A 23,347-nucleotide genomic window follows, 5' to 3' on the forward strand; every position below is an offset into this window, starting at 1 on the left:
AGGTTGTCCTTAAAAATTTGAAGGTAGTACTTCTTTTTCATTGTCCCATTATAGCACCAGTTCCATTGGCAGCAAAACAGGCACAGAGCATAATACTACCACCACCATGCTTGACGGTGGGAATGGTGTGACTGGGATTAAAGGCCAAACATATTGCTGGGTATTGTGGCCAAACAGCTCAATTTTTGTTTCATCTGACATCACATGGACAAAGATAAGACCTTCTGGAGGAAAGTTCTGTGGTCGTACATCGTACATTTGTTTTAATTGTTTATCTCTTGTATCCATAAAGTGCCATTTCACTTCTGTTATTATACCACGCACTTGCGTTGCTTTCATATGCACATTCAATTTCTACTTGAGGTATGTGAAACTTTTTTTGTCTACAATTATGTTTCTTTTACAAAGGGGATCATTTTCCATCCATCCATCATCTTCCGCTTACCCGAGGTCAGGTCGCGGGGGCAACAGCCTAAGCAGGGAAACCCAGACTTCCCTCTCCCCAGCCACTTCGTCTAGCTCTTCCTGGGGGATCCCGAGGCGTTCCCAGGCCAGCCGGGAGACATAGTCTTCCCAACGTGTCCTGGGTCTTCCCCGTGGCCTCCTACCGGTTGGACGTGCCCTAAACACCTCCCTAGGGAGGCGTTCGGGTGGCATCCTGACCAGATGCCCGAACCACCTCATCTGGATCCTCTCGATGTGAAGGAGCAGCAGCTTTACTTTGAGTTCCTCCCGGATGACAGAGCTTCTCACCCTATCTCTAAGGGAGAGCCCCGCCACACGGCGGAGGAAACTCATTTCGGCCGCTTGTACCCGTGATCTTATCCTTTCGGTCATGACCCAAAGCTCATGACCATAGGTGAGGATGGGAACGTAGATCGACCGGTAAATTGAGAGCTTTGCCTTCCGGCTCAGCTCCTTCTTCACCACAACGGATCGGTACAACGTCCGCATTACTGAAGACGCCGCACCGATCCGCCTGTCGATCTCACGATCCACTCTTCCCTCACTCGTGAACAAGACTCCTAGGTACTTGAACTCCTCCACTTGGGGCGGGGTCTCCTCCCCAACCCGGAGATGGCATTCCACCCTTTTCCGGACGAGAACCATGGACTCGGACTTGGAGGTGCTGATTCTCATTCCGGTCGCTTCATACTCGGCTGCGAACCGATCCAGCGAGAGCTGAAGATCCCGGTCAGATGAAGCCATCAGGACAACATCATCTGCAAAATGCAGAAACCTAATCCTGCGGTTACCAAACCGGAACCCCTCAACGCCTTGGCTGCGCCTAGAAATTCTGTCCATAAAAGTTATGAACAGAATTTGTGACAAAGGACAGCCTTGGCGGAGTCCAACCCTCACTGGAAATGTGTTCGACTTACTGCCGGCAATGCGGACCAAGTTCTGACACTGATCATACAGGGAGCGGACAGTCAAAATAAGACAGTCCGATACCCCATACTCTCTGAGCACTCCCCACAGGACTTCCCGAGGGACACGGTCGAATGCCTTCTCCAAGTCCACAAAGCACATGTAGACTGGGTGGGCAAACTCCCATGCACCCTCAAGATTCCTACCGAGAGTATAGAGCTGGTCCACAGTTCCACGACCAGGACGAAAACCACTCTGTTCCTCCTGAATCCGAGGTTCGACTATCCGGCGTAGCCTCCTCTCCAGTACACCTGAATAAACCTTACCGGGAAGGCTGAGGAGTGTGATCCCACGATAGTTGGAACACACCCTCCGGTCCCCCTTCTTAAAGAGAGGAACCACCACCCCGGTCTGCCAATCCAGAGGTACCGCCCCCGATGTCCACGCGATGCTGCAAAGTCTTGTCAACCAAGACAGATCATTTTGAATGTGTTTATTTTTTATTTTCATAAAACTTGGTTAAAATATTTCAGTGTAAGTACTATTTGAAAATTTTGAGTACATTTAAAAATACCGCAATAATATTGATAACCGTAATAACTGTGTTAAGAAAGATTCATACCGTGACATCCCTACTTCAATGTAAACTGACAATTGCTAGCATTTATTTACAGGTTAGAATGAATAAAAAAAGAAAAACCTAAGGATTGCGAATGATAGACAGATTTACCGAAAAAAGTGCACTTCTTCACTTAACCATTCCGAGTTCAACTGTATGTTAGATGCATTACAAACATTTTTACCGTTTCTTGGTGGGGGCTTAACTATTTCGTGTTGTGTGTGACATTTTTTGCCTGCATTTCGCATCTGTCTTTACATCCTGGAGTTACAGCCCTAAGAGATTATGACATATCTGGCATCATCTTGTCTTATTTTGCAGCCATACTCAAAACAAAAGCGCAGAGACTGAGTCACCAACATGTGGGATATTTTTGTCATTCCGAAATGTTGCAATGGAGGTAAACAAATTAGTTTGTGGTAGAGCAGCCGCCCAATAGCAGAGACTGTAACATGGTAACAATTGACTAAAACCAAAAAAATTTCAAAAAGTGGGCGGAAGGAAAAACGAGATACCACTGTACTCTGTATTGCTGTTATCTTTGTAACGATAATTAAGTAGACAAACGGCATGTTTTCGGAACGTTCTCTCCAGTGACGTACAGTCAGGGTAGACAGTGCCTCACCTGTGATCATGCAAAGAAATAAAATATATAATGATAAAATAATCGTAATTGTTAGTTTTTAATTTTCATTTAGCTTCACCAATTTGGATAATTTTTTAAAATTTATAATCGCTGAATCTTCACAATCCCTCGTAAACTTCTCCGTTTGCCGTGCGGCCACAGCGCGTTCTTGTATGGTGTGTTGCTGAGCGTTCAAAACGGCAGAGAAAAAAAATCTGAGGTGAGGCAAACAGTTCTTGTGTCTCACGATAGGGGCGCTTATGATCAGAGACATACAGTGGCGTGAGCGAGTCAAGTGCTGCAGCGACTAACATGTTTTGTGCGTTGGTTGAGCCATCAAAACGGCAGAGAAAAAAGTCTGAGGTGAGGCAAACAGTTCTCGTGCCTCACGATAGGGGCGGGACGCTCATGATCCCAGACATACGGTGACCTCAGCGGGTAAGTGCCGCAGCGACTTGTTTTTTCCGTCTCGTGCACCCCGACTTTCAACATGGATGACTACATTTCCGCACTTAAACAGTTTTCTACAGTGGACTTTCAATCAAAGCAGGAGATAATTACTAAAGGAAGACCAACGCCGGAGCTAAATGGTTTGTTTCAATCAGCAGGACGGAAATGTACACGCTCTTTCCAAACGGAGTGGTGTATGTGAAAAGACTGGCTTTGTGTATGTTCTGCAAGAAACCGCCTTTTCTGCTTTCCTTGCCTTCATTTTTCAACCTGTGGGACTGTGTGGACTCAAATAGGATTTTGTGACCTAAAGAATTTGCAGAGAAGCCTCACCAACCATGAAGTGAAGTGAATTATATTTATATAGCGCTTTTCTCTTGTGACTCAAAGCGCTTTACATAGTGAAACCCAATATTTAAGTTACATTTAAACCAGTGTGGGTGGCACTGGGAGCAGGTGGGTAAAGTGGCTTGCCCAAGGACACAACGGCAGTGACTAGGATGACGGAACCGGGAATCGAACCTGCAACCCTCAAGTTGCTGGCACGGCCGCTCGACCAACCGAGCTATGCCGCTCATATTCATATTGCGCTAAAAAACGTTTGGGATGACGAGGATAGACTTGGCTTTGGATGAACAACGGCGACTCAATATCGGTGTCCACAATACTAAGGTAAAAGAGAACCGAGAGATTTTAAAAGATGTCATCAATGCGACCTGCTTCCTCGTCAAACAGCAGCTAGCATTTTGTGGAAATGATGAGAGTAGGAGCTCTGCTAATCGCGGCAACTATGTTGAACTCTTATAAGACTTTTAAAACTGAAGGAAGTTAAGGAGGACTTTTACCAGAAAATGACGCCTATTTTTATCCAGAAGGACCGGCGCATGGACTTTGTTTACAAGTAAAGGTAAGACGGCGATAACATTATTTTTGTTTCGTTTGTAATGAAATGCACATTTTGTGGGCGACAGTTTGTATGTGTAAAGAAGGCGGAAATTAAACATTACCCGTAAACTGCTGCCAATCAAATGGCAAATAATCTGCGCAGAGCCCATACTGTATATTTGTATATCTGATTCTGATTATGTCAGTACCTCACCAGCTATAAACCGCACCACACGTCACTGGTTCTCTCTGCATTCGGTAAAGGTCCTTCCTACCTGTCTGGGTCCTTTGAGGAGTTTCAGGAGTGCAGGAAGGCCAGTGGTCACTTTAATAATAATACGCTCCACAAAACCCTTGTAGGTGAAGGACAACTCCCTGGAGCCCGGTGATCCAGACTCGAAGCGAACCCCCGTGACGATGACGGAGTGGCTGCTCTCCTGGAGAGGCCACATAGTTACATCAGTCATTATCAAACGTGATTATTACATCAAACAGCAGAGAAGAAAGCAAGCAAACCTTCCATGTGTACTCAATGGACGATGGGACCAGACCCTCAGCTTCCACAGTTATGTCATTCACACAGGTGGAGTTCAGTGCCTTGGTAGCATTACCATATCGGTCTAAAAGCTCCAGATCTAAATGACGAAAACATGGTATCATCTACAAGCAAAGCCATGATTGTAATATTTTTTATTTTGAGACTCACTGATTTTTCCAAAGGTTTCCCCGAGCTTCACTGTTTTTTGCGGCATCTTCGCTTTTAATCGTGCTGGCTCGTCGGGAGTAGCGCTGTGTAAACAAAGCATTTTCTTAATTCAGTGAAGAAAAGACTGTTGGTTCAAAACGCCCAAATGAGGAATGGGGAGTTGGTGTGACGTACATTATTGTAAAGGAGACGGACACGCTTTGGTCTTGCAAGTAGACTTGGTAGAATCGTTCCTCCTGTACCTGTGTAGGAACCTCTATGACTGGCAGCTTCCCCTGTATCAGATCTTCAAGACTGACACATCCTGTCCAATTAACCTAAAACACATTTAAAGTGAAACGCTGAGGAACGTCATCATGTAATTGATTTTGATTGGATTCGCATAACGTAGTATCTGGTGGATTATGAAACCAAATGTAATTTTTTTTTTTTTTTCCCTGCCCTGGATGACTAAAGGCGCCGATTAAAACAATTTAATTGATTTTTTTATAGTGTCTGATCTCGTTTTTTTAATTTAATAATCATCCATCCATCCATTTCCTACCGCTTATTCCCTTTCGGGGTCGCGGGGGGCGCTGGCGCCTATCTCAGCTACAATCGGGCGGAAGGCGGGGTACACCCTGGACAAGTCGCCACCTCATCGCAGGGCCAACACAGATAGACAGACAACATTCACACTCACATTCACACACTAGGGCCAATTTAGTGTTGCCAATCAACCTATCCCCAGGTGCATGTCTTTGGAAGTGGGAGGAAGCCGGAGTACACGGAGGGAACCCACGCATTCACGGGGAGAACATGCAAACTCCACACAGAAAGATCCCAAGCCTGGATTTGAACCCAGGACTGCAGGACCTTCGTATTGTGAGGCAGACGCACTAACCCCTCTTCCACCGTGAAGCCCAATTTAATAATCAGTCCAACAAAATAATACACAACCACACAATAATAATACAATTCCAATTCCAAAACCGGCCCAGCAACATTCAGAATAGCAATCAACAGATCAATTGAGAGGACACAAAAACATGGCACAAAACTAAAGATGTCCGATAATGGCTTTTTTACCGATATCTGATATTCCGATATTGTCCTACTCTTAATTACCGATACCGATATATACAGTCGTAGAATGAACACATTATTATGCCTAATTTTGTTGTGATGCCCCGCTGGATGAATTAAACAATGTAACAAGGTTTTCCAAAAATAAATCAACTCAAGTTATGGAAAAAAAATGCCAACATGGCACTGCCATATTTATTATTGAAGTCACAAAGTGCATTATTTTTTTGTAACATGCCTCAAAACAGCAGCTTGGAATTTGGGACATGCTCTCCCTGAGAGACTATAAGGAGGTTGAGGTGGGCGGAGCGTGTATATTGTAGCGTCCCGGAAGAGTTAGTGTTTGTGTTGTGTTACAGTGCGGATGTTCTCCCGAAATGTGTTTGTCATTCTTGTTTGGTGTGGTTTCACAGTGTGGCCCATATTTGTAACAGTGATAAAGTTGTTAATACTGCCACCCTCAGTGTGACCTGTATGGTTGTTGACCAAGTATGCCTTGCATCACCTGGGAATGTGAACAGCCGTAGATATTATAACAGTGATAAAGTTGTTAATACTGCCACTCTCAGTGTGACCTGTATGGTTGTTGACCAAGTATGCCTTGCATCTCCTGGGAATGTGAACATCCGTGGATATTATGTGACTGGGCCGGTAAGCAAAGGAAGTGCCTTTAAGGTTTATTGGCGCTCTGTACTTCTCCCTACTTCCGTGTACACAGCGGCGTTTTAAAAAGTCATTAATTTTACTTTTGAAACCAATACCGATAATTATGAAACAGACACCGATAATTTTCGATATTACATTTTAAAGCATTTATTGGCCGATAATATAGGCCAGGGGTCGGCAACACGCGGTCCGGAGCCGCATGCAGCCCTTTGGCCACTCTGATGTGGCTCAGCCGCACAATTGCCAACCCCCCCGATTGTTACGGGGGGATTCCGGTTCTCGGAGCCTCTTCCGGACATCACCCGGGGTCAACATTCTTCGATTTTCACTCTGACAACCATATTGAGGGCGTGCCGTGATGGCTTTACTTTTAGCGCCCTTTACATTTTGACACGTTTCACAAAATAAAGAAGACAATGGGAGCCGCAACCATTCTCGCCAATAACCGCTGGTGGTCACCCGTATAACAGTAATAAGGGCGTGCCATGAAGCCATTGCCTTTAACGCCTTCTACAACATGTAAAGACATCTTGCCAGTCCAGTAACATGTTGTATGTGGCTTCCGCAGATACACGTACACGACTGCAGGGCATACTGGGTGACACAGAGTACACTGAAGGTTGTGGTATAAATAACTTTAACACTCTTATTAATATGCACCACACTGTGAACCCACACCAAACAAGAATGAAAAACACATTGCGGGAGAACATCCTCACAGTAACACAACATAAACGCAACACAACAAATACCCAGAATCCTTTGCATCTATGACTATTCCTGACTATATTATACACCTCCGCACACCTCAACCGACGCACGGAAGGGGCGGGAGCGGGTTTTGGTGCTAGCAAGGTGTATAATATAGCCTGAAAGAGTCATGGATGCATAACATTCTGGGTAATTGTTATGTTGCGTTTATAATCTGTTACAGTGCGGATGTTCTCCAGAAATGTGTTTGTCATTCTTGTTTAGTGTGGGTTCACAGTGTGGTGCATATTAGTAAGAGTGTTAAAATTGTTTATATCACAACCTTCAGTGTACTCTGTGTCACCCAGAATGCCTTGCAGTTGTGTACATGTATCTGCGGAAGCCACTTACAACATGTTACTGTACTGGCAAGCTGTGTTACATGTTGTAGAAGGCGTCAAAGACAATGGCTTCATGGCATGCCCTTATTACTGTTATATAGGTGACCACCATCGGATATTCGCGAGAATGATTGCGGCTCCCTTTGTCTTCTTTAATTTGTAAGACGGGTCAAAATGGCTCTTTGAGTGGCAAAGGTTGCCGACCCCTGATATAGGCAATCCGATATTATCGGACATCCCTACACAAAACAATCCAAAAGTAGTCAAACAAAAATGAATAATATCAACAACCGTATCAATATCAATATTGCAGTGGATAGCAAGTTATAAAAAATAACGCGTTAAAATACTAGTTACCGCCGAAAATAACAGCGTTACAGTAACGCGTTACTTTGTAACATGTTAGTCCCAACACTGTTGATAACCCACAATACACACCTTGATACTGAAGGCTATTTCAGCTGTGGGAGGCACTTCTGTTCCAGCCTCGTCATACAACTTATAGCACAGATCATCCAGCAGGCCGCCAGCAGGCCATTTGATCTCGTCTTTGTCTCTTAAAACCAAGTTCCCCTCGTTTTGTTTCCAGAGCTCTATCCGTGTTAGTCTTGTGCTCGGTACCACCACAATCTCCCTCTCAATCAGCAGTATGTCCTGCTGACCCTTGACAACGCAAGAAAGACAGGCATGAGTCATGTTCAATTCTTATGGAAGTGGTTCATTTTCTACCAACCGGTATCTCAAATGTAGCTTTCAAATGTTGGGACTGTCCCTGAGCTAGTTTGAGGTTGATGGTTTTTGTCACAATCTGTCCGGCTCCAGTGCTGCTGCAGTCGGCCTTTGCCGTTGGTAGCGACTCCACCTAAAGACCCAAAGCAAGAAAATCTACCATGTTTCATCACACACTTGTCCATGTTTAGCAGAGAACAATCATAAAGAGTTCTGCACAAAATGCATGATCAGTCTTGAAGTGGATGATGATTTTTAAGACCTTGCATGCATGCATTAGCAAAACTTTCAGAGAGGGGGAACAACACTAAAATGTGAATTATGTGAGAAGTTAAAGGCCTACTGAAACCCACTACTACCGACCACGCAGTCTGATAGTTTATATATCAATGATGAAATATTAACATTGCAACACATGCCAATACGGCCGGTTTAATTTACTAAATGACGATTTAAAATTTGCCGCAGAGTTTCTTGTTGAAAACGTCACGGAATGATGACGCGTACGCGTGACGTCTCGGGTTGGAGGGGACATAATAGCGCAGCACCACTTGCGGCTAAAAGTTGTCTCTTTTCATCGCCCAATTACACAGTATTCTGGACATCTGTGTTGCTGAATCTTTTGCAATTTGTTCAATTAATAATGGAGAAGTCAAAGTAGAAAGATGGAGGTGGGAAGCTTTAGCCTTCAGCCACACAAACACACAGTGTTTCCTTGTTTAAAATTCCCGGAGGTGAAGGTTTACTATGGATCAGAGCGGTCAAGCGAACATGGATCCCGACTACATGTCGACCGGCAGTTTTCTGTGAGAAAATTGTGGAAATACGTCGCCTCTTACCGGAGATCAGCGGAGCTTCTGTCGTGCTGCAGCTGCCGTGACTTCTCTCAGAGACTGGCGTCAAGACACCCGTGGACACACCCCTCTGACTATCAGGTACTATTTAACTCACTAAAACACTAGCAACACAATAGAAACATAAGGGATTTCCCAGAATTATCCTAGTAAATGTGTCTAAAAACATCTGAATCGCTCCCAATGCCAATGCAATCGCCTTTTTTTTTTTCCGTTGTCCGTCACTTTTAAATTTCCTCATCCACGAATCTTTCATCCTCGCTCAAATTAATGTGGAAATTGACGCTTTCTCGGTCCGAATAGCTCTTGCTGCTGGAGGCTCACATTATAAACAATGTGAGGATGTGAGGAGCCCTACAACCAGTGACGTCATCGTCTGCGACTTCCGGTAAAGGCAAGGCTTTTTTATTCGCGACCATAAGTTGCAAACTTTATCGTGGATGTTCTCTACCAAATCCTTTCAGCAAAAATATGGCAATATCGTGAAATGATCAAGTATTACACATAGAATAGACCCGGTACCCCCGTTTGAATAAGAAAATCTCATTTCAGTAGGCCTTTAAGTTTTGATCACTTCTTTGTGCAGAATGAGGACTGTTTCCCACTTTACAAACATCTCGTGTTGTAGCCAACGGGGACAGTAAGTAAACCTCGGGGCACACATTTGCTGCTGCTCATTATTGGGGATGGAGTGAAACTAGCACCAAGTCCGAGTCCATGGTTCTCGCCCGGAAAAGGGTGGAGTACCATCTCCGGGTTGGGGAGGAGATCTTGCCCCAAGTGGAGGAGTTCAAGTACCTCGGAGTCTTGTTCATGTGTGAGGGAAGAGTGGATCGTGAGGTCGACAGGCGGATCGGTGTGGCGTCCTCAGTAATGCGGATGTTGTATCGATCCGTTGTTGTGAAGAAGGAGCTGAGCCGGAAGGCAAAGCTCCCAATTTACCGGTCGATCTACGTTCCCATCCTCACCTATGGTCATGAGCTTTGGGTTATGACTGAAAGGACAAGATCACGATTACAAGCGGCCGAAATTAGTTTCCTCCGCCGGGTGGCGGGGCTCTCCCTTGGAGAGAGGGTGAGAAGCTCTACCATCCAGGAGGAGCTCAAATTTAAGCCGCTGCTCCTCCACATGGAGAGGAGCCAGATGAGGTGGTTCGGGCATCTGGTCAGGATGCCACCCGAACACCTCCCTAGGTAGGTGTTTCGTGCACGTCCGACCAGTAGGAGGGCCACGGGGAAGACCCAGGACACGTTAGAAAGACTATGTCTCCCGGCTGGCCCGGGAACGCCTAGGGAACCCCTGGGAGTAGTTGGACGAAGTGGCTGGGGAGAGGGAAGTCTGGGATTCCCTGCTTAGGCTGCTGCTCCCACGACCCGACCTCGGATAAGTGGAAAAAGATGGATGGATGGAGTGGAATAGCTTGGATAGCAATGATAGAAGGAAACTCCTGCTTTGTCACAGCGAGTGGCAAAGTTACCTGGCAGTGAACAATTTGATTGGGGCGAGCGGTGATGTTTCCGGACACATCACAAACTTCAACACTGAACCTGAGAGGCTTTCCATTCTCAATTGCAACAACCTCATCTTCTGGCATCACACGGAGGGAATGTGGTTTGCCTGAAACACAAAATTAATTGCTGAATTCTTAAACTGGATCATTATTATATGTAAACATAACTTTTGATTCAGTTTTTCCATAAATCTCTGGAGAAGATTTACCCTAGTATTTGTGTACCTCCTCTGTATGCAACAGACTTGTCCTTAACATCTCAAAAACAAAAAGCATTGTATTGGGGACTCTCTTTGGCAGCATAGTCACAGATGACCATGCTAATTTACACTCTTGTGTCAGACACTTTGTTTGGTTTGATGTTTATTTTTTTATTTTATTTATTTTTTAATGTTTTTAATTTTGTGATGGTACTTTAATTATTATTAAGAGTTTATTGTTTTTATGTAAATAGTTTGGTCATCTTATTTTAGTCCATTATTAGTATTATATTTTCAGTTTTAATGAGTGTTGTAATTATAGCATGCACTTATTTACAAACCCCATTTCCATATGAGTTGGGAAAATGTGCTAGGTCAGGGGTCGGCAACCCGCAGCTCCGGAGCCGCATGTGGCTCTTTGATCACTCTAATGTGGCTCAGCAGCATAAATGCCGACCCCCCCATTGTCCCGAGAGATTTCCGTAGTTTTTTTGCCGGTCACAGAAATCACTCGGGGCCAGCATTCTCCAATTTCTACCTAGTCGATAAAATTGAGGGCGTCCCCTGATGGCAATGCCTTCACAGTCCTGTAAAACTAATCGTCGCGCCCACTATTACAGAATGCTATCTGCGTGCCAGCCGGCCACATGTAGTATGCAGCCTCTACAGACACACGAAAGTGACTGCAACGCATACTTGGTCAACAGCCATACAGGTTACACTGAGAGTAGTGATATAAACAACTTTAACACTCTTATTAATATGCGCCACACTGTGAACCCACACCAAACAAGAATGACAAACACATTTCTGGAGAACATCCTCACTGTAACACAACATAAACACAACAGAACAAATAGGGATGCATGGGATTCTGGGTATTTGTTCTGTTGTGTTTATGTTGTGTTACAATGAGGATGTTCCCCAGAAATGTGTTTGTCATTCTTGTTTGGTGTGGGTTCACAGTGCGGCGCATATTAGTAAGAGTGTTAAAGGTGTTTATATCACAACTCTCAGTGTAACTTGTATGGCTGTTGAACAAGTACGCGTTGCAGTCGTTTAAATGCGTCCTCGGAAGCCACATACGACTCGTGGCTGGGCTGGGCTAGATATTTGTACAAGTTGTAGAGGGCGTTAAAGGTAACGCCTTTATAGGACGCCCGTATTGATGTTGTTAGGGCGAAAATCAGCAGACGTTCGCGAGAATATTTGCTCTGAAATTCGGAAGTCACCTGGTAAATTTGGGAGGGTTGGCAAGTGTGATGCTGTAAAGCGGCATTCATTTATAACTCGCAGGCCGCACTAACATAAAATTTTCATATTAAGGTGCGGGCCGTGTGTCTGTGACCCCTGGTTAAAACATAGCACAAAGCAAAAAAAAAAAAAAACTCAGTATGCATTGTTATTTAATATTAATTTTATATACTTGCAGTGTGTATATAAAACGTTGACGTTTTAAAGTTGTTTTAGAAAGCTTTGAAGGCTACAATGATGACTCCCATTAGTCGCAATTTTCAAGCGTTTGTGGCACTTAGTGATTTATTTGGATTAAAATAGTTGTCCCCCATTAAAAACTCTTTAAGGTCAGAAAACTCGATTTAAATACTGTTTATAAACCATTTTTTTTTTGTGATTTCAGGGTTTTCTATATATTTCCATGCAGCATGTGATACTTAGTTTTACCAGCAGAGGGCGCTTGGTGCCATTGGTATTAGTAGCTGGCACCGTAGAATAAGTCTGTCAGTAGAGTACCATCCATCCATCCATCCATTTTCTACCGCTCATTCCCTTTTGGGTTCGCGGGGGGCGCTGGCGCCTATCTCAGCTACAATCGGGCGGAAGGCGGGGTACACCCTGGACAAGTCGCCCCTCATCTCAGGGCCAACACAGATAGACAGACAACATTCACACTCACATTCACACACTAGGGCCAATTTAGTGTTGCCAATCAACCTATCCCCAGGTGCATGTCTTTGGAAGTGGGAGGAAGCCGGAGTACGTGATATGAAAAAAATAGATGCATCAAGCTCCGGTTGTAACGCTGTGTTAATTGTTTTGCAGGTAAGCTGGTTTGCATATAACACATACAAACAGACAAGTCACATGCAGGGTTATTTTCTAAGATGGCGGACGTCGGTCCGACGGTAACCACGGTGACGAAGCAAAATACAGTTAGCTTTAGTTTAAGAGTAAGTTCACGACATAAATCCTCAGAGATATTTGAAAAAAGGGTTTTAAATACCATTTATGTTACAAGGACATGCTAAACAAACTTTTGAGTGTTGTGTTGATCATAAGCACACCAGAAATGTGTGCCAAAGCTGAACTACAGTTAGCGTGTGCTAAGGCAGTAGATGTAAAGTCGCACATAGGACAGTAGATTGAGTACAAGTAATGATAAAATGACATAGATAAATACAATAGATACATATAAATAAAATCCATCCATCCATCCATTTTCTACCGCTTATTCCCTTTTTGGGTTCGCAGAGGGCGCCGGCGCCTATCTCAGCTACAATCGGGCGGAAAAACAGTGATTAATAACATTATTCAAACAAGGTAGATAAAACAGTAAAAAGGGTTTTTGTGTGTTTGTATATGTATAATAGATATGGTGATGACATGTATATGTATGTATATATTTGGAATATTTGTAAAATTGTTCAAGTCCAGACATTGTAGACCGTAGAATAAGTCTGTCAGTACGTGATATGAAAAAACTAGATGCATCAAGCTCCGGTTGTAACGCTGTGTTAATTGTTTTGCAGTTTGATCCTGAAAAATAAATGTGTCGCACAAAGAAAGAGGTGTAACGTGTAACACGTTTTTATCACCTTTGTCTTTTAGTAAAGGTTAAACCGTTTTTATCTTTTAAACTTTTTGAACAAGTCGTGCATGCTTTTATTTCAAGTGGCCTGGACTACTGCAATGCACTTTATGCTGGCAATAGCCAAAAAGCTCTCGCCCGGTTGCAGTTAGTCCAGAACACGGCAGCACGACTTTTAACAGGGGCCAGGAAACGCCAGCATATAACCCCAATTCTTCAGAGTTTGCACTGGCTCCCTGTTCATTTTAGAATTGATTTTAAAACATTGCTGTTTGTTTTTAAATCTTTACATGGACTGGCACCTCAATATATCTCGGACCTCATCCAAATTTACATTCCTGCGCGCGCTCTGAGGTCCGAGAGCCAGTTCCAGCTCGTGGTGCCCAAGACCAGACTTAAGACCAGGGGAGACAGGGCCTTCTCTGTGGTCGGCCCTAAGCTCTGGAACACTCTGCCGCTCCATGTTCAAACTGCTTCCACAGTGGAGTGTTTTAAGTCTCGTCTTAAGACCCACTTTTATTCTTTGGCTTTTAACACTACGTGAGTTGTGTGGTCCTCTGTTCTCTGTTGTCCTCTGTGTTTTTTATACACTTTGATTTTTATTTTACTGTTTTAATTGATTTTACCCTTTAAAATAGTTTTTAATCATATTTGTTTTTATATTGTTTTTATTGGTTTTATTCTTTGGCTTTTAACACTACGTGAGTTGTGTGGTCCTCTGTTGTCCTCTGTGTTTTTTATACACTTTGATTTCTATTTTACTGTTTTAATTGATTTTACCCTTTAAAATAGTTTTTAATCATATTTGTTTTTATATTGTTTTTATTGGTTTTATATATATATTTTTTTTACAATTGTTTTTAACACGGCTGTGCAGCACTTTGGTAATGTTATTGTTGTTTAAATGTGATATATAAATAAAGTGGATTGGATTGGATATCATCTTTAAAATTGTAAAAAAAAATAAAATAAAAAAATATGTGTTTTTGTCTTGTCATAATGATTGTGAACAATAGGAACAATTCCCAAAAAAGTGCAGTTAACCTTTAAATCTATCGACTGTAATTTAAAAAAAAACAAATGCAGACAGAGTGGGATCTATTTGTTGAGCAGTGCATTTAAAGTCTTAATGTTCCTCTCGTGTTAGATTTCTGTCACCATCTCTTCATTTTTTATCTTTTTTTAATTAATTTTTATATATGACATTTTAATTTTCCTGAATGAACTCTCCTGAAGGAATTAATAAAGTATTATCTATCTATTATGTTAACGGGTCGGTTTTAACCCATGTCATAAATACACTAAAAACAATTATCCATCATCCAATTTGATTCTTATCTCTTGGCTACCTTGTTAGGCTTTCTTATCCATGAAAAAATAGTTTTTTTTAAATTTTTTGGTGTGGGCCATTGGGCCTTTTTTTGTCAGTATACCCCTCGATTTCAATAAAAAAATGGTAAAAGTAACCTCAAGAGAATGGTATGACTAAATAAACGGTCGTTGTGTTACCTGACTATTACTGAGGGGTATTAGAACACATCTCTTGAATTAATTTGTTTAATTTATTTTTTTATTTTAATAATTTTATACTGAATTGACATGCAGTGAGATTTGTTTGTTTTTGTACTGGATAACAAGGTAAAATGAGCTTACATGATTGGGAGAGGAGCTGGCTGTCAGTGTGTTCAGTTTTGGCTCTAATCATTAATTGATAATCTTATTTTTATAACTGGGTCGAAACCTAACAACTCCAAGGTCATAATTTCAACCACAGCATTTCATAATTTAGTGAAAAAAAAAGTATTTGTTTTGTTGAAATAGAGGTTCCTGGAAAAAGTCAAAAAGCCTTGATGCAAAAAAATAAATGTACATGGTTGTTTTATTCATTTAAGAACTAAAACGGGTCGGTGCCGACCCTAACACAAGACGAAGGTTAATGGGAGTAAAAATGCATCAACTACCAGGAAAAAGATGATACTTGAAAGTCTGTGAACCTTCTTCAAGGCCAGGCAGGGTCACTTTCAGTTCAGATGTCTGCAAAGTGTTATGACAGGCTGTTAAGTGTGATAGATAATGATGGTAACAATATTGTCCAAATGACACATCAACCTTAAATTGGTGGGGAGTCTGAATTTTTCCAAAGGCTTTAACAGCTCTGATGACGAAGGTGGTCCTCCTCAAGTCCACTGAGTTGTAACTCAGTTGCAGAGCACTACGAGTAAATGGAGAGACATTACTTTGTGCAATGAATTTTAACAAAAAGGAGAACAACACCAAATGTCACCTGCAAGCAAGCACAGGTTTGAGATCAGGAGGTGGTTTAGCTGGATTATTATAGGCATCTTTTAGTTGCAGAACAATGTCAAAGGGCTCTCCAACGTAAACTGTGGAGTCTTCACAATCCACAACTTTAAAACCCACAGCTGGCCCCTCTAGGGAGAGCACAAAATCCAACAATAAAGTGTTTTGGAGAATTGCGTATTACGTTTTTTTCCTCTTACCTTTGATTGTGAACTTGAGTGTGTAACTTGGAAGAGTGTTTCCTCCAGATGTGGTGGAGTTATTCTCCCCTATTACCGTGTTAAGGCACAGAGTGTACTTCCCCAAATCCGAGAGATTGCCTGAGGAGGACATGTACAAATTATTTGTCAAAATTAAGTAACTGAAAAAGATGATACCTACGTATTTCTTTGAACCAGAATCCCCACTGCTGAGAATACTGGCAAACATGCGAAAACAGCTCTCGATCTCCTTTCGGATCTGTGTGTAAAATGTAGATGTTACAATACTGTACACCAATCTGCAGATAAACAATCTGCACCGTGGACAGAATTCTTAATGATTAAGCGCCTACAAGCAATTTCAATCAGACAACTACTAAATTATTTATGAAGTCTCCCCGAATACAAACAGATTAAACCGTGTTCCATTACAGTTGTACCTCGTTTTTCTAGGTAATCCATTTCATAAGGTCAGTCATTGTTCTTAGGGTAATTTGTATTTGCTATTTCAATGTGTTGTTTACTTCTGTTTTAAATGTTATTTTTGTAGTCTGTCCTTTGCCTTTATTTATTTGTGGTGCACAGCCCTTTTTTCTACAACTGTGGTTGTTTTTAAAAGGTTTTATAAATAAAGTTGGTATGGTATGGTATGGTTTAGGCGAAAAACCTACTTATACAAGCAACTTTTCCCATAAAAGTAATGTAAATCCAATTAATCTGTTCTAGAAAGCCAAGAATATTGCCACAGAACACATTTTATGGTGAAAACTAAAAGTTTTGTCAGCAGCAAACATTGTAAAATACATATACTCAGTGGCAGCCCGTGACTTTTACTTAGTCCGTCTTCAATAAATACCTCTCAAAATACCATAATTTAGGTCGCCACATGACCACGGCTTGAAAAATGTATATACAGAAACACACTTGGAGACACTGGTGATTTAGGGCTATATAAATAAACATTGATTGATTGATTGACTTGTGTACCTCAATTTGTCAGTAGTGTACAAAACGGGCTATTCGTGGTACCGCCAAACCCAGGGGTGTCGCCAGACAGATTTCACTGGGGCACGTGCCCCACTGTTGATCTGCAGTGCCCCAGTAAAAATTTCACCAAAAAAAAAAAAACGCTTCAGTTTTAAGTCTACATAACATAGACAACAGCGCACATACTACTTAGTATGGCAATTGATTGCTACTGTATTCACTCCACGAAACAATGAGCACATGACTAATTAATATGGTAATTTATTCACGTGTGGATCGAGACTTTGGTTGAGAGAGAGAGAGAGAGAGAGAGGATGAGAATCACTGCGTGAGGTAGGTAACGTTAGCCAACAACAATTTGTTAATTACATTATTTTGATTTTGATTTGACTCAAACTGGAACACCTAGATGGATTTAAGAAAGGTATCCGCCCGCAGCAGAGAAGAAGCAGCAGGAATGAGAGATGTAAGTGAAGTCCTAGCTAGCTAGGCAACATCATTGTCTTAAGTTGATGATAAGTCAGCTAACTTTATTCCTTGTATCAAGACAAACATATTCATTTGCTGTACGAGCTGTCGGGGGAATTTCCAATGAACATGAAACATAATGTTGGTTATTGTCTGCTGGTTCTGCATCAATGATGATTTGGAGTAAGCATGTGTGAGTTGAGTGCTTCACAAATGGTTTATCTTCAGGAAGAAAAACATTTTTCCATATCATCAAGTCGTAAGCCAAATTTTTAAATCATTCAAGTTTATTTCACAGAAAAATAGCACAGTAGACTTGTCTTGTTAATCGGTGTGACTTTGACTAAAATAATCCTGTTTTGTCACCCAAAAAAATGGCTACAGCTAAAGCATCTGGTTTTGTTTCCAGAAAAAATAGTAACATTTCTGTATTTTTTTTCAGAAAGATGGCTGAAAATATCGGGTTTTGTTGCCCCATTTAGATTTTTTAAAAATATATTTCCATGTCTGTCCTGCGTCCTCCTCCAACTTGTTAGTCGGTTTGCCTTTTGCTAAAATACTCACTAATAGTCACTAGGAAAATGGCTAAAAATATCTGGTTTTGTTGCCACAATTTGATTTTTTTTCTCCCTAAACTTTTTTTTTTCCTGCACACATCTGACTGCGACTCACTGAAAATGACACACAATCCACTTTTATGTCATGACCCAGCAATTGGGAACCACTGGTCAACTGTATAACAGTTACTGTAATATTTCCATGTCTGTCCAGAGTGATTGACCACTTTGCAAAAATGAAAAGGAGACGTTACAGTTTTTACTTCTCAGAAAATGATTCCCTGAACAGACACACAACAGTTGTTCATTTATTCTACTATTGTGGCTTTATTGTTTTGTGTATATTTTATAGTTTTGTGTATCTGAAATAGGATTAGCCACATTGCCATAAATGGAAATTAAATAATATAAAAGAACCCAGAGATGTAGGGGTGCTTTATTTTTTGTTTTACTTTTGTAGATGTTAAATTTGCAGATGATTACTGCAATATAAATAAATAAATGATAAATGGGTTGTACTTGTATAGCGCTTTTCTACCTTCAAGGTACTCAAAGCGCTTTGACACTACTTCCACATTTACCCATTCACACACACATTCACACACTGATGGAGGGAGCTGCCATGCAAGGCGCCAACCAGCACCCATCAGGAGCAAGGGTGAAGTGTCTTGCTCAGGACACAACGGACGTGACGAGGTTGGTTTTAGGTGGGATTTGAACCAGTGACCCTCGGGTTGCGCACGGCCACTCTCCCACTGCGCCACGCCGTCCCTATAATATATAATATATATATATATATATATATATATATTATATATATATTATATATATATATAATATACATATATATTATATATAATATATATTAATATATATAATATATATTTCAAAAAGATTCATTGCTCTTCATTTTTGCTTTTACCAGTAGCATTTTAGAAGTCCGGAGTAAAAAACTACACAAGTAGGTCAAATGCATTAGTTAATTTCAGGTGGTTAATCAAAGATCCATACAACATAATCTGATATGATTTCATAGTTTAAAGCACTATTTATGTATTTTCTATGATAAATAAGTGCTAAAAATGTTTTTCTTGGCGCGCTTTGCACGCTCACATGAATTATTTGTGCCCCAGGTGTGCCCTAGTTAGGTCTAGTGACGCCCCTGGTCAAACCTAAATAATTGTAAAAAACATTGAATGTGATAAAATATTTGAACTCAAAACTTGTAAGGCCATTTGAACCGCTCTTATTTGGTTGATTCGAGTGGAAGTAGCAGCTAAACCATATCACCGCCAGGACAGCTTAACTCGTTTCCGGGGTCGGCCGACCTCGTTTCACAATATTTAGTTTCTCTTTAAATATCCTTCTTGAAAATGCCCTTGCAAAGATCTATCTTCCACCTATCTACCATTTTGCTCTGCTTCTTTGTTGGTTAAAAAAGTGAGTGCCACTGATTTCTCCGCTGGCCGGGTATGGCTCCGGTGTCACTGTCTACTTTCGTAAATCATAACTTGTGATTTAATACTTGGGAGTGACAAGTGAGTATCATTTTCCAGGTTTTGTGTGAAACCATGGCAAAATGTTGGGAAAAAAATGTGTTAAAAACTGAATCATTATGGAAAGTGTGGTGTACAAAAGGTACCGATGTATTTTCACTACCAATTTTCAGCACAGGATCTCTTACCATGAAATATCAGGCTCTGCATAACACTCAGTTTTTTCTTTGAACTTTGTCGCGTTGACGGCATCCTGGAGATAGATTCTTCCTTCTGGTTAAGAATTTCAACGATAAGGGGCCCTGAAAATCAAAAGCATGTTTTGAGTTTTTCAGAACATTATAAAAAGCACACATTTGGAGTCATGCACCGTACCTAACAGAGTCCCAGCTGGAATCACATCGTTTTGCGACCAGGAATCGCCATGATACCATTTCACTTTCAGCTTATCTGGAACCCTGGAAAAGATTAGACGTAACAGATCGTGAAAGTGTTGAGTGTTTTGGATAAAAGGTCAATTACGGACTTGGCGAGGTCCTTGCTGATGCTCATCTCAATAGCCTCTTTAGTGGCGGTCTTGTCAATCTTGGATATGGGTACTATCTTGGTCTCATCGTACAGCGCTCTGGGTTCCTAGGAGTCATAGACACTTATCGAGGAGTCATTTGAAAAAGTTGACTTCAGTTATGAATAAATGCATGGACTTTAAAGTACAAACCCCGTTTCCATATGAGTTGGGAAATTGTGTTAGATGCTTTCCAAATCGTTTTCAACCTATATTCAGTTGAATATGCTACAAAGACAACATATTTGATGTTCAAACTGATAAACCTTTTTTTTTTGCAAATAATCATTACATTAGAATTTGATGCCAGCAACACGTGACAAAGAAGTTAGGAAAGGTTGCAATAAATACTGATTAAGTTGAGGAATGCTCATCAAACACTTATTTGGAACATCCCACAGGTGTGCAAGCTAATTGGGAACAGGTGGGTGCCCTGATTGGGTATAAAAACAGCTTCCCCAAAAAATGCTCAGTCTTTCACAAGAAAGGATGGGGCGAAGTACACCCCTTTGTCCACAACTGCGTGAGCAAATAGTCAAACAGTTTAAGAACAACGTTTCTCAAAGTGCAACTGTAAGAAATTTAGGGGATTTCAACATCTATGGTTCCATAATATCATCAAAAGGTTCAGAGAATCTGGAGAAATCACTCCACGTAAGCGGCATGGCCGGAAACCAAAATTGAATGACCGTGACCTTCGATCCCTCAGATGGCACTGTATCAAAAACCAACATCAATCTCTAAAGGATATCACCACATGGGCTCAGGCATACTTCAGAAAACCACTGTCACTAAATACAGTTTGTCGCTACATCTGTAAGTGCAAGTTAAAGCTCACCATCCTACTCAGTGGCCTAGTGGTTAGAGTGTCCGCCCTGAGGTCGGTAGGTTGGAAGTTCAAACCCCGGTATAGTCATACCAATGACTATAAAACAATTGGGACCCATTCCCTTCCCTGCTTGGCACTCAGCATCAAAGGTTGGAATTGGGGCTTAAATCACCACAAATCATTTCCCGGGCACGGCACCGCTGCTGCCCACTGTTCCCTTCAGTTCCCAGGGGGTGATCAAGGGTGTGGGTCAAATGCAGAGGACAAATTTCACCAAACCTAGTGTGTGTGTGACAATCATTGGTACTTTAACTTAACTGTGCAGAGCGAAAGCCATTTATCAACAACATCCACAAACGCCGCCGGCTTCTCTGGGCCCGAGATCATTTAAGATGTCCTGATGCACAGTGGAAAAGGGTTCTGTGGTCTAGACGAGTTCACATTTCAAACTTTTGGGGGAAATATTCGACATCGTGTCATCCGGACCAAAGGGGAAGCGAACCATCCAGACTGTTATCGACACAAAGTTCAAAAGCCAGCATCTGTGATGGTATGGGGGTGCATTAGTGCCCAAGGCATGGGTAACTTACACATCTGTGAAGGCACCATTAATGCTGAAAGGTACATACAGGTTTTGGAACAACATTAGCTGCCATCTAAGCGCCGTCTTTTCCATGGACGCCCCTGCTTATTTCAGCAAGACAATGCCAAGCCACGTTCCGCACGTGTTACAACAGCGTGGTTTCATAAAAAAAGAGTGCGGGTACATTCCTGGCCCGCCTGCAGTCCAGACCTGTCTCCCATCGAAAATGTGTGGCGCATTATAAAGTGTAAAATACGACAGTGGAGATCCCGGACTGTTAAAAGACTGACACTCTACATAAAACAAGAATGAGAAATAATTCCACTTTCAAAGCTTCAACAATTAGTTTCCTCAGTTCTCAAATGTTTATTGAGTGTTGTTAAAAGAAAAGGTGATGTAACACAGTGGTGAACATGTCCTTTCCCAACTACTTTGGCACGTGTTGCAGCCATGAAACTCGAGGTTAATTATTATTTGCAAAAAAATAATAAAGTTTATGAGTTTGAACATCAAATATCTTGTCTTTGTAGTGCATTCAATTAAATATGGGTTGAAACGGATTTGCAAATCATTCTATTCCGTTGATATTTACATCCAACACAATTTTCCAACTCATATGGAAACGAGGTTTGTACATGTGATGAATAAAAAAACAACACAGAAAATAGGTTTCACTTTCTGTCGTTACATCATTTCAGTTTAAACGCGCAAACTACTCACCCATTCGATTTCTACGTATCCTCCTGTGGCAAAGACATCGCTGTTGTAAGTTCCATACAGCAAAAACTGAACAACAGTACCGTGCATAATTGGCACCGTTTTTTGCGTCTTTATCTGTGTGAACATTAGAAAAGTACAGTAGAATGAATACTCATATAAAATGTGTGTGACTGAATACCTTTCCCCATGTAGCGCACGCAAGTTCTCACCTTCTGGCCCTTAGTGAAGGTTTTGTTGCCCCATTGGATGGTGGAGAACGTGGCCCAGGGATGCTGATGTTTTTTGATGGCCACATCCGTCCGTGTGATGGTGTTCATGTAGGTCAGGAACTTGACTTGCTTGTCATACTTCTCGTGGCAGTGGAGGAGCCACTGCGTGAATTCTTTCTGGATGTTTCTCCTTCGTGTCTGAAGAAGTCACAGAGGATTGTTGTCAGGGGCAGCGTCTTTCTTGTGTTTTGGCAGCATCAAGAGATTCTAAAGCTGGCGTTTGAGTGACTGTAGCAAACATGATTGCTGACTCTTAGGCTTCACCTTTGCCTCCTGTTTGTGTTTAATTGAAAATTCAAAACCTAGTGTTTGATTCAGCAATTTATTTTAATTGTATTTGAATATCTATTTACAAATCCCAAAACCAGTGAAGTTGGCACATTATGTAAATGGTAAATAAAAACAGAATACAATGATTTGCAAATCCTTTTCAACTTATATTCAGTTGAATAGACTGCAAAGACAAGATATCTAAATGTTCGAACTAAGAAACTTGTCCCAAATTCCAAGCTGCTGTTTTGAGGCATTTAAAAAAAAATAATGCACTTTGGGACTTCAATAATAAATATGGCAGTGCCATGTTGGCATTTTTTTCCATAACTTGAGTTGATTTATTATGGAAAACCTTGTTACATTGTTTAATGCATCCAGCGGGGCAAATTAGGCATAATTGTAAGATTGTAAAATACATCCTCAGATGCACTGGGACACATACTCAGTGATGTGCCTGAGATCACTGGGGGTTTCGGGTCTTTTAACATCATAACCCCTTCT

The 23,347-nt window shown here is 41.5% G+C and overlaps 1 protein-coding gene across 4 annotated transcripts in view; it reads right to left on the bottom strand.

Annotated features, from left to right (window-relative positions):
- smchd1 (structural maintenance of chromosomes flexible hinge domain containing 1) overlaps positions 1 to 23,347 on the bottom strand; it is a 71,628-nt gene that overhangs the window by 35,419 nt on the left and 12,862 nt on the right. For all 4 annotated transcript variants that reach the window (XM_061922195.1, XM_061922193.1, XM_061922194.1 and 1 more), the window contains 17 exons: positions 22,514 to 22,711; positions 22,305 to 22,418; positions 20,134 to 20,240; positions 19,983 to 20,065; positions 19,796 to 19,909; positions 16,281 to 16,358; positions 16,100 to 16,219; positions 15,883 to 16,030; positions 15,708 to 15,810; positions 15,560 to 15,632; positions 10,539 to 10,678; positions 8,212 to 8,340; positions 7,917 to 8,141; positions 4,831 to 4,973; positions 4,657 to 4,739; positions 4,467 to 4,585; positions 4,226 to 4,387 (listed from right to left, as the gene is read on the bottom strand). In XM_061922195.1, the coding sequence (XP_061778179.1) occupies positions 4,226 to 4,387; positions 4,467 to 4,585; positions 4,657 to 4,739; positions 4,831 to 4,973; positions 7,917 to 8,141; positions 8,212 to 8,340; positions 10,539 to 10,678; positions 15,560 to 15,632; positions 15,708 to 15,810; positions 15,883 to 16,030; positions 16,100 to 16,219; positions 16,281 to 16,358; positions 19,796 to 19,909; positions 19,983 to 20,065; positions 20,134 to 20,240; positions 22,305 to 22,418; positions 22,514 to 22,711 (2,139 nt within the window). The remainder of the gene's footprint in view (positions 1 to 4,225; positions 4,388 to 4,466; positions 4,586 to 4,656; positions 4,740 to 4,830; positions 4,974 to 7,916; positions 8,142 to 8,211; positions 8,341 to 10,538; positions 10,679 to 15,559; positions 15,633 to 15,707; positions 15,811 to 15,882; positions 16,031 to 16,099; positions 16,220 to 16,280; positions 16,359 to 19,795; positions 19,910 to 19,982; positions 20,066 to 20,133; positions 20,241 to 22,304; positions 22,419 to 22,513; positions 22,712 to 23,347) is intronic.

Source organism: Nerophis ophidion, linkage group LG15 (assembly GCF_033978795.1).
Source record: "Nerophis ophidion isolate RoL-2023_Sa linkage group LG15, RoL_Noph_v1.0, whole genome shotgun sequence".
Taxonomy (NCBI): Eukaryota; Metazoa; Chordata; class Actinopteri; order Syngnathiformes; family Syngnathidae; genus Nerophis; species Nerophis ophidion.